The following is a 12,071-nucleotide window of genomic DNA, read 5'->3' on the forward strand; positions in this document are numbered from 1 at the left end:
ACACTTTGACTGGCTGGCACACCAACCCTCGATGTTAATCTGCCGGGCAGTTCGATCCAGGGGTGGCACACCTCCCGCCTCTGAAGCAGCACCATAATACTTAACGCTATCCATGTGGCAAATATACTGTAAATCTGAAATTTTTTAATTGACACTTTTTTCAAGTATCAAAAATACTACACATATTTCATTTTTGTTCGTCTGATTGCAGGAGGAAGAGATATAAACTTACAAAATAAAAAAAGGATTACATTACAACTGGAACCAGACAAACTGTTATAAGAGTGGAACACAACCTGCGCAGTAACTCTTTCCTCGACTTTTTCGTAACATTCATAGGAATGTAGTAAGAGGATGTTCCTTTACTCTTTGTTGGTGACAGAAGTTCACATCTACCTTGTGCCTGATAAGTAAGGAGTTGCACACAGTCTTATGCACTACTTTTTGGAAGCCTTTGATCTAATTCATTTGAAGACTGAAGCTGTTAAAATTACATATTTCAGAATTTGAATTTTATATTAATAATCTTCCAGATTTATAGGTTCTAAAAAGTATTTAATACAAAGTGAAATATTTTGCCAACCACCTCATCTCCATGCAGATGCACATTCCTACAGCAAAATTTAAACAATAATATGTTTGACAGTTGTTTGACTATATTTCATGACACATAATTTACAGTGGAAAATAATATATTAAACATCACATAAAAGCTCAAACATTTATTTTAACAAGCAAGTAAAGGGGCTAAGACAAGCTTATTTTCATGTTCTCTTCAAAATCTTTGTAACAGGTATACAATGTTTAAGCAAAGAAACTGAACATTGTGATGGACCACAATAATCTACTGAACTGTTATTGCTCTTAACCAGGTAGAAGCCTTCAAGTGTTTTATTTGCAGATCATGAGAAATAAAAACTGCATTTTGAACTTTATGCAGTATCCTTTGTTACACTTGAAGCCACGAAGGGCCATTCCACTGTTTTAGCACCAACTAAGTGTTTTAACAGTGGAAGGCAGAATTATTATGTCTGTGTCAGCTAAACAGTCTTCATCACCTTGGATTAAAATTCAGATCTAAAATTATTATAATTACATATTATATATCCAAGTCTTAATTTTTAATGATTCACCTAAAATAACATGAGTGAACAATAACATATTGAACTGCACATTTAACAGATAATTTAGTTTTCACAATGATTACCTATTACACTCAAAAACACACATTTTGAAATGATTTCATATAAAATTTAAAAAAATTTGATGTGTAGTATGACTTAAACCTAAAATATTTCAATCAAGTTTCACTGGCTTGCAATCATGCTATGGACTATTTCTTCCTCTTCATTTACATTGTGTTTGCTGCAGTTACTATTGTTCTGGCAAGTTCTGTTTAGTGGCAATCTAATGCCTTTATTATTCGAACAAGTAAATGCACAAGTTTTTATAACAGTTCAGGGTGCAGGCATAACTTTCAATCTGTCAAATGCTGCTTTCTCCAAAGCTTGCCGATGATTTGGATGAGCTATTTTAATCAATTCATATGCTCGCTGGCGCAAAGTCTTGCCAAACAGTTCAGCAATTCCATGCTCTGTCACCACATAATGAACATGAGCTCTTGTTGTTACAACACCAGCACCTAAGAATAGAAAGTTTCTCATTTTTAACACTTAATTTTTGCAGCGTATTACACTACTTGTAAACGTTAATCTATCACAAATTATATTTAGAATTTTGATGTTTCTGCAGTTTGTTATTCATGGCTACAATGCAAGAATACAGATTAACTGATCATAGAGTAGGTAATGGGCGATACTTTGTTTTTGCCCTGTGCACTGTATATGTAGGCATATGTATGATGAGAACAACACTGATGAACATGAAACACTTATAATTTCTTAGAGTACATCTGCTAGTGATCTAAACAGATAACTCCTCTCGAAATCTGTCATGTTCTTAAATCAAACTACATGTTTATTAACAAGCACAAACAGTAACAACAGAAACAATCCAAACTTCAGTATAAACATCACTTACCAGGTTTGATAATAGGTACAATTTTGGATTCATTCTTCTTGGTTACAGATGGGAGAGCAATTATTGGTTTGCCTTTACCATCAAGAGCTTCTCCTGCACCTCTGATGAAATCTACTTGTCCACCAAAACCTGCAACATAAATTATTCCAGAATTTCTGTTTTGAAGTTGAAACATGACATAATAGGGCTCATAGAAATTTCCTGGACGTCATCCTTACCTGAATACATTCTTGTTCCTATAGAGTCTGATACTACTTGACCAGTAAGATCAACTTCAATACACGAATTTATAGCAGTCATGTTTGGATTCTGAGCAACAATTTTAGTGTTGTTCACATAATCCACTTCTTTCATTTCTGTAAGTAACCAAAAGCTTATTAACTTCTCGCATTATAGTAAACTAATGTGAAAACATGTTTCCATTTATTCATCTTACCTATGAATGGATTATCATCAACAAAATCATACAGTTTCTTTGTTCCAATTAGAAAACTGCCAATTATTTTTCCTTTGTGAATTGTTTTGCGATTGTTAGTAACGCAACCCTTCGCTACTAAGTCTACCAAACCAACGCTGAACATTTCAGAGTGGATGCCTAGATCTTTATGGTTTCCCAAAGCATTCAGAACTGCATCCGGTATACTACCAATACCTGAAGAGAAAAAGGAATAATTCACCCATCATTAATAGTGAGAGAGAATCTGCATTTTAATGTAACTTTTCATTTGTAATAGCTATTTAAAAAGCTGTCTTTTCTTATTTTGTTTTAAAACTATGTAAGTGACTGTTTGAAATTTTTTGAGCTTAAGTAATGGAGCATTCTGTAGTTAAAATCTGTTAGTGCCCACTTACAAGGTAATCAAGATTTTAAAAAGTGCTTGTCACACAGCATCACTAAAAAAAGACATAAACTATAAACATTACTGGTACTGCCAGTGCTATTTTTCTCTTCATAAAAGTACACAGATGAATATAATTACAAGAATTTGCATACACACACAATTTTAGAAAACTATGTCAGTACTGAAAGCTCACCATTTCTGCATGGTGTGATTTAAGTTTGATGGAACACCCAAGCTGTTAATAAGGATCTCTGCAATTACTCTGAGCTTTTTCAGAAACAGACAGTAAACTTAAGTAGACGAACTAAGAAAAACATTTACAATAAACGTTTTTGCATCTTACTACAGAAACAAAACTGGCTAAATATGAACTAATATGTCAAGTAAAAAGTTTGTTTTTGACAGAAAATCTAGTGGAATAATATTCAAATAATGATGATTGCCCCAGCAAGGGTGGCCAAGCAGGTGTTTCTGTCATCATCTTACGTCCATTCAAAAATTTTCTTCTTCTTCACCTCACTGACAAAAATAAACATTACAACTATTATTTGTTACTCTATTGTAGTTGCAATTAGAAATGTCTTTTGTTTGCAAAGACTAGATTTGGAAATGGTGTCCATTATCAAACAATCACCTTAGTCATAAATAGTGAAACATAATAAACCAGAACATTTGCAAACAGCCCAAGTTGGCAAACATGATTAACACATGCAAAATCACCTACAACATAATCTCATTGCTTCTTGCCACCATACAGCACCCACCCTGATGCTGTGTGACAACTCTTGATTGCCAACTGTAGCTACTTACAAACATACTGGTCATACTATGTTTCAATAATTATGACAGAGGTGATTGATTGAAAACTGATGGTGTGTCCAAAACTAGCCCCCACAAATAAAGGGTATTTCTCACGGTGATTTTAACAGAGTTACAAACAGTAGTTTAGCACAAGTAAGTTGCTGACCCATTTTTCCTGTATCATGCTTGAGGTTCATAAAAAGTAAACATTAGTGAAAAACAAAAACCAAACATTTTTCTTCCCAAGAATGTACTATATTATCCAACTGTTATGAGACAAGGTAGTAGTTATAAGAAAATAACTACAAAAATCGGTTTTCTTTCTTCCTACAGGGGAAGAAATCACATAAGAGTGTGAGATAAATTAATGTATGTAAACAACACTAAATTTCTTTTGAAAGATCTCACCCATCTGAAGAGTAGCACCATCACAAACAAGGTTTGAAGCAATGTGTTGTCCAATCTTAGTTTCTTCTTCATTGGGTGGTTGACCTCCATGTTCAGGCAATGGACAATCCATTTTCACAGCGTAATCAAAATGGGACACGTGCACCAGAGCATCACCAAATGTGCGGGGCATATGGCAATTAACATGTGCTAGAACAAAAATTATTATTTCCATCACACTTTATGTGAAGAACTAAATGTTTGTTACACATAACACTAATACAAAAAGCAGTAAATGTGGCTGTCTCTCGTAGAAGTGTCCTGAATGGGTAGTAAAAGTAGTGATGTGAATACTCTAGCAGTTGAAAACACTGAAGAAAATTAGGCACGCAACAAATTCAGTCCTGTTTTGCAGCAGAGTACTTGGGAGCACAGAAGGCATGTTATAAATTGTACACTGGCCAATGCCTGCAGCCATTTGACAGTCTTTAAATTTAGTTCCTTTATAACGTGATTCGTTTTTCACAGCAGGTTCTAAATTTTATTAAAAAATACGTACTGACTTACCTACAATAATTTTTGAATATGTTATTGCAGCACGCACACAGTCTACACTAGTTCCCAGGCTACAGTAGCCATGTCGGTCTGGTGGAGAAACCTGCAACATTGAATTAGTCAGTCAAATGTAGTTTTACAATTGAAATTACATATGATGATGATCTTGAATTTTAAAATGCTTACAGCAGGAAATTGGAATGTGCAGTTAGTTAGAATTATAGTTTATTCCTCTCAAGATATACATTTACAAACCATTTGATCAGTTAGTTTGTTGCTCCATAGATCATATCACAATAAACATTAGCATATGGGACATTAAGATGGAATAAACACAGAGTGTGAAAAAAAAATATTTATATGGCTAAATGCAGCCCATTTACATGATCTATCTCTGCAAAAGTGACAGACTATTTCTACTCAAAATTTTCCCTATTGTACAGAAAGAGCTGTTAGTACAGAAGGAGTTGTTAACGAGATACTTTTCTTTACTCTGCATTTGGAAACACTTCAGCTACCTGTCAAACTCTTATTTTGATGGACAGGTTATCAAACAGTACAGTTTTGTAGTGGCACACTTCATCCCTTTCTGTGTCAAAGTTAGGATCATTAAAGGGTAATGCAGATCATTTTAGAATTTGTGTGCAGAGTAGTTATTGATACCTGTGGAGCTGCCCTTCTTAAACACCGGCCTATCGGCATCATGTTTAATTCAGTCTGGGAAAACATCCTGAATTAACGATGCATTACAGAAGAATCTATGTACATTACATATTATCAGACCGCAACTTTTTAATGCCTTGCCAGAAATCCATCCATACGAACTTTCACTTTTTAGTAAAGATCTTTCTAATTTCAGAAGAGGATGTCAGTTTAATTTTTATTTTATTTTATGTTCTCTGTGTAGCTGCTTCACTGTACTGTTTTTTCTTTCTTTTTTGAACTACTTGCACCAATTTTTCCACCTTTTCAGTAAAAACAGACTAAAAAATCTGGCACACAATAGCTGTCTTTTGCAATGCTTCTGTTCCATTTAACAGGAATAATGTCATCGATAGCTTCTCTCGTGTGTCTCAAAAATATTCCATACTAATTTTCTTCAATTGTGTGATCTGTCAGTTTCAGACAAGATGTGCATAATCCTGGGATTTTATTTATTTATTTATTTATTTATTTTATAAGTTTTCTCAACATACAATAGAGAAGTATCTCTAGGGAAGTATTTCTGGATCTTTACGTGTTCTGGGTATTTTGCCCAAGTCCTTTTTTCTTTGCAAAGAGCCTGACACCTGTTGTGATACAAAGGTCACTATATTTTCATGGAAACTACTTCCATTAACGGATACAAAGACTACAAGCTTATTAAGAAATATTATGAATTTAGAACTAGAATCAGGTTCAATGAAAACTCCATCGCATCCAACATATTTTAAGCTTTCTTTAAAAATCTTCAGTAATTTTGTCAATCAATCTCACTGTTTCAATTACTTCTGGCCTGGACATGAAGCCAAATTACATAATGTGATTAACGGGACATCATGATCTGACCATCTGTTCACCATAGAATAGGCATGTCTTTCTAAGTTCTACTTGTTGTTTGAATACATTATCTATAAAGCTGCTACTGTCTTAAGCAGCTCTGGTAGGGAAATTTACGATTTATACTAAACTGTAACTAACAGTACATCTAGATGACTATTCCTGTCAGATACAGTTCAAGAAATTTACATTAAAATCACTACAAATTAAAAATAATTTTAAAAAGTTCATGACGATCACTTCATTGGCGAAAGATCCCAGACTAGTCCCCCATTTGGATCTCTGACACTGGACTGCCAAGGAGAAGGTGACCAGGAGAAAAAGTTTGAACAACCAATGAAAGGATAACATTGTATGAGGTGGGGTGTGGAATGTCTGAAGTTTGAATGTGGTAAGAAAGCAAGAAAATCTGAAAATGCTAAGGCTAAATCTACATATAGGGTGACAGTTATTGAACTATATGAAATAAAATTGTCAAATCCTGAATATTTTGCATTAGGGCTTTCAAACTGCACGGTTGGCTGTGGCGCATGATGGGAATTTTGATGTGAATATGGCTTAGTTTAGTGGCAAAGCTCACTTTCATTTGGATGGGTTCATCAATACGCAAAATTGGCACTTTTAGGGAGCTGAGAATCTGCATTTCAATGGGTGACTGTGTGGTGTGCAATGTCCAGTCATGGAATAATAGGTGCAATATTCCATGATGGCACGGCGACCACCGAATGGTATGCGAAGGTTTTGGAACATAATTTCATTCCCTTTATCCAAAGAGACCCTGATTTTGAGAAGATGAGGTTCATGCAAGATGGAGTTCGACCCCATCGAAGCAGGAGAGTGTTTGATGTCCTGGAGGAGCACTTTGGGGATCGCACTCTGGCTCTGGGGTACCCAGAGGCCACTGGCATGGGCCTCGATTGGCCACCATATCCTTTGGATCTGAATACATGCGACTCCCTTTTTGTGGGGCTATATTAAAGGCAAGGTGTAGAGCAATAACTTCAAAACCACTGATGAGCTGGAAACAGCCATTCAGGAGGTCATCGAAAGCATCTATGTTCCGAAATTTCAGCAAGTCATTCAAAATTTCGCCATTCGTTTGCGCCACATGATCATCAAGGATGGCAGGCATATCGAACATGTCATAACATAAATCCAAGTATCTGTAGCAACATTCACACGTTGAATAAAACGTGTACACTTCGTAGTTTGTAAATATTTCACTTCTTTTTCATACAGTCCAATAATGGTCACCCTGCTTAGGGGGGAGGGGTAAGTGAAATAAAACAGAAAGAAGATAAGTTTTCTGATCAGATGAGTATAGAGTAATATAAGCATAAGCATAAAATGGAATAAGGGGAAGAGGACTCATAATAAATTGAAAAGTAGGGCGGAGAGTGAGCAGTACTGTGAAAAGTTAAGTGACAGCAAACCATGACCAACAAAAAGAGGTATATGTGTCGATGTCACAAGCAGAAGATGAAGAGAGAGGGAGGAACTATATGAGGGCACTCAACATGTAATATAATATGTAAAGGGAAAAGAAAATCAAATAGCATGGGGGAATGGAATGCAGTTGTAGGGGGAGGAGTAGAAAAAAGGGTTATGGGAGAATATGGGCTTGGTACTCGGAATGAGAGAGGAGAAAGACTAATTGAGTTTTGTAATAAATTTCAGCTAGTAATAGTGAATATTCTGTTCAAGAATTACAAGAAGAGGTGGTATACTTGTGAAAGGCTGGGGACCGGGGGGGAGGGGGGGGAGGGGAAGATAAGGAAAGATCTCAGTTAGATTACATCGTGGTCAGGCAGATATTTCAATATCAGACATCGGATTGTAAGGCATACCTAGGAGCAAGTATTGACTGATCACAATTTAGAAATGATGAGGAGTAGAATGAAGTTTAAGAGAGTAATCAGGGAGAATCAATGCACAAGGAACTGGGACACAGAAGTACTAAGGAATGATGAGCTGTACTGTAAGATCTCTGAGGCTACAGACACTGCGATAATGAATAGCTAAGTAGGCACTTCATTTGAAGATGAATGGACATCACTAAGAAGGGTGATCACAGAAGTTGGAAAGAAAAACACAGGTACAAGGAAGGTAAATGCGAGGAAACTACAGGTAAAAGAAGAAATACTTCAACTGTCCGATGAAAGAAGGACATACAGAAATGGTCCTGGAAATTCAGGAATGAAGAAAGACAACTCACTTAGGAATGAAATAAACAGGGAATTCAGGGAAGCTGAGATGAAATTATTGCATGAAAGATGTAAAGAAATCAAAAAGAAATGATTGAACGACTGACTGAGCATACAGAAAAGTCAAAACAATCTTCGGTGAAATTAAAAGCAAGGGTGCTAACATTAAGAGTGAAATGGGAATTCCACAGCTAAAAGCAAAGGAGAAAGTGAACAGATAGATTTCCGGAAAGCATTTGATACGGTGCCCCACTGCAGGCTGTTAACGAAGCTATGAGCATATGGAATAAGTTCACAGATATGTGAGTGTTTTGAAGACTTTTTAAACATCAGAACCCAGTATGTTGCCCTCGTCCGCAAGCATATATCAGAGATAAGGATATCATCAGGAGAGTGCCAGGCAAGTGTGATAGGATCACTACTGTTCTCTATATACGTAAATGATTTGGCTGGCAGGGTGGGCAGTTGTTTGCTGATGATGCCATGGGAAGATATACGACAACAAAGTCGAAATATCCAGTTGGTGTGATGAATGGCAGCTAGCCCCAAATGTGGAAAAATTTAAGTTAACACATATGCGTAGGAAGGTCAAACCCGTATTGTTTGGATACAGTATTATTAGTGTCCTGCTTGACAACACAGTCACGTTGTTTAAATATCTTGGCATAACGTTGCAAGGCAACATGAGGTGGAATGAACATGTGAAAAATGTGGTAGGAAAGGCGAACGGTCAACTTCGGTTTATTGGGAGAATTTTAGGAAAGAGTGGTTCAGCTATAAAGGACGCTGGTGTGACCTATTTTTGATTACTGCTGGAAAGTTAGGATCTGTACCAGGTTGGACTGAAGGAAGACATCGAAGCAATTCAGAGGCAAGCTGCTAGATTTGTTACCAGTAGGTTCAAACAACATGTAAGTGTTACAGAGATGCTTCGAGAACTAAAATAAGAATCCACGGGTGGAAGGCAATGTTCTTTTCAAGGAACACCATTGAGAAAATTTAGAGAACTGGCATTTGAAATTAATAGGTCAACGATTCTACTGCCACCAATACAAATGGTGCATAAGGACCATGAAGATAAGATACGAGAAGTTAGGGCTCATACAGAGACACAGACAGTCTTTTTTCCCCTCATTCTATTTGTGAGTGATGCAGGAAAGGAAATGATTAGTAGTTGTACAGGGTAGCCTCCACCATGCACCATACTGTGGCTTGTTGAGTATCTATGTAGATGAAGATGGAGATGCAAGTGGAATGAGTACATTGAGAGCCTCTAGGAGGTGAAGGACTTGTCTGGTGACATGACAGAAGAAGAATCAGAAGTCAATAGGGAAGAGATAGGAGCTCCAGTATTAGAATCAAAAGTTAGAAGAGCTTTGGAGGACTTAGGATCAAATAAGGCAGAAGGGATTGATAACATTCAATCAAAATTTCTAAAATCATGGAGGGAAGTAGCAACAAAATGACAATTCACATTGGTGTGCAGAACGTATGCGACTGGTGATATACCATCAGACTTTCGGAAAAACATCATCCACACAGCTTCGAAGATTGCAAAAGCCAACAAATGTGAGAATTATCACACTATCAGCTTAGCAGCTTACGCATCCAAGTTGCTGACAAGAATAATATACAGAAGAATGGAAAAGAAAACTGAGGACCTGAATGGCCAAGGCACCAAAGCAGCAGTTCTGACATTGCGGTCAAAACAATGTTGAAAGGATTTGTTTACCTATCAACAGTATTCAAAAGAGTGTCAAATGGTGCATTATGTTTGAAATTCTGAGAAGCAGAGGGGTAAGCTAAAGACAAAGACTTGTAATATGCAACATGTACAAGAATCAATATTGAACAGTGCAAGTGGTAAGTTGGTTTACAAGGGGGGGGGAGGGGGGGGGGCAAACTGTGAGGTCACTGGTCCCTTGTTCCCAGTAGAGCAATTATCCAAGGAAAAGAAAATAACAAAGAAGACGTACAGCACGATAACAGGAGAAAGGAACAATCACTTCAATGGACAAAACATGACAAGAAAATCAGGCACAAGAAACAGGGAGAAGAGATTAGAAGCAAGAAAGCAGGTTACCATGCCTGGCTGACCATGAGAATAAAAAAGGTGAAACCAGCCACTCTGCAACGCATTAAAACCTCCACCCTGAAAGTCCTAGGGTGGAGGACACAGTGGGACAAAGGACATGCACTAAAACTCAGATCAAATGATAAAACCCACCCTAATGAATAAAACATACAACTAAAGCTGCTGTTGAGGCATTGTAGCCCAACACTGAAAGTAGGGTGCTGGGAAAGTTAAAAGTCCGCTGCAAAGCGATAAAAGTGGGCAATCCAGGAAGAGGCAAATGACAGTCATTTGGGAGCCACTCCGCCACTGAGGTGGGTCTTTGCGACGGACAAGGTAACATGTGTTAGCCACATACGGCCAATATGGAGCCAACAAAGGCCAACTGATGTCCTGCGAGAAGCCCGCAGGGAGGATTTTCACACATTCGCAGCCTCCTTAATGACACGCAGTTTGTTGAGCATGCTGTTATGCCACTCCGACTCCCAAGGCCAAAAAATCTTGTGGTGTAAGGCAAAACACAAATCAGTTTCAGAGATGCCCATCTCCCTGAGTGGTTTCCGCGTAGCCTGTTTGGTCAGTCTATCAGCAAGTTTGTTGCCTGGGATTCCGATGTGTCCTGGGGTCCACACAAACACAACTGAGTGACTGGACCATTCCAGGGCAGAGATGGACTCCTGGATGTTCGTTACCAAAGGATGGCAATGGTAGCACTGGTCAATAGCTCAAAAGCTGCTCAGAGTCAGAACAGATAAGAAACGACCCACCAGAACAGGAATGGATGTATTGAAGTGCACGGGATATGGCCACAAGCTCTGCAGTGAATACACTGCAGCCAGCAGGCAAGAAATGCTGTTCAATACGGCCTCTGTGGACACAGGCACAGCCAACATTACATTAAGCCATCGAGCCATGTGTAAACAACTTCAGAGCCCCGGAACACATCAAGAATCTAGAGGAATTGACAATGGAGAGTGGCAGGGTTCACGGAGTCCTTAGGGCCATGCAGAAGGTCCAGATGAAGCTTCAGCCGAGGTATATACCATGGAGGTGTACGTGGATGGACCCAAAGTAGATGTGGTAAAGGCAAGGAGTCCAGTTCAGAGAGAAGGGATCGCATGCGAACCACAATTGTGAGCCCTGACCTGGACCGCCAATGCGGGAGATTAACTGCTGCAGGTGGAAAAAGGAGACAGTAATTCGGATTCGCAGGAGAACTACGAATGTGTGCAACATAACTGGTGAGCAGTTGTGCATGTCAGATCTGAACTGTAGGGACTCCAGCCTCCACAGTGCGCTTGTCACCGGACTCGTCCTAAAAGCTCCTGTCACTAGGCGAATGCCACAGTGATGCACTGCGTAGGGTAAATGCAATGCTGAAGGTGCCGCCAAACTGTAAACCAGAATCCCATAGTCAAGGCAGGATTGAACAAAGGCTCTGTAGAGCTGTGGCAGCTTAGAGCGATCTGCACCCCAGTTGGTGTTGATCAGGAGCGCAGGGCATTGAAGTACTGCCAGCACTTCCGCTTAAGCTGACGAAGGTGAGGTAGCCAAGCCAATCGGGCATCAAAAACCAGTCCTAAGAATTGATATGTCTCTACTATAGTGAGTGGATCGTCATTAAGATAA

General features: G+C 38.3%; 1 protein-coding gene across 1 annotated transcript in view; it reads right to left on the bottom strand.

The window, feature by feature from the left end:
• Positions 1–636: 636 nt before the first annotated feature.
• Positions 637–12,071, bottom strand: part of LOC126175286 (4-hydroxybutyrate coenzyme A transferase) — a 140,637-nt gene continuing 129,202 nt past the window's right edge. Inside the window, exons 4-9 of the mRNA XM_049921950.1 lie at positions 4,638–4,728; positions 4,092–4,280; positions 2,477–2,692; positions 2,259–2,396; positions 2,041–2,169; positions 637–1,642 (exon numbers count right to left, since the gene is read on the bottom strand). Coding sequence (XP_049777907.1) covers positions 1,458–1,642; positions 2,041–2,169; positions 2,259–2,396; positions 2,477–2,692; positions 4,092–4,280; positions 4,638–4,728 — 948 coding nt within the window. The 3' untranslated portion in view covers positions 637–1,457. The remainder of the gene's footprint in view (positions 1,643–2,040; positions 2,170–2,258; positions 2,397–2,476; positions 2,693–4,091; positions 4,281–4,637; positions 4,729–12,071) is intronic.

This window comes from Schistocerca cancellata, chromosome 3, assembly GCF_023864275.1.
Source record: "Schistocerca cancellata isolate TAMUIC-IGC-003103 chromosome 3, iqSchCanc2.1, whole genome shotgun sequence".
Classification (NCBI taxonomy): domain Eukaryota; kingdom Metazoa; phylum Arthropoda; class Insecta; order Orthoptera; family Acrididae; genus Schistocerca; species Schistocerca cancellata.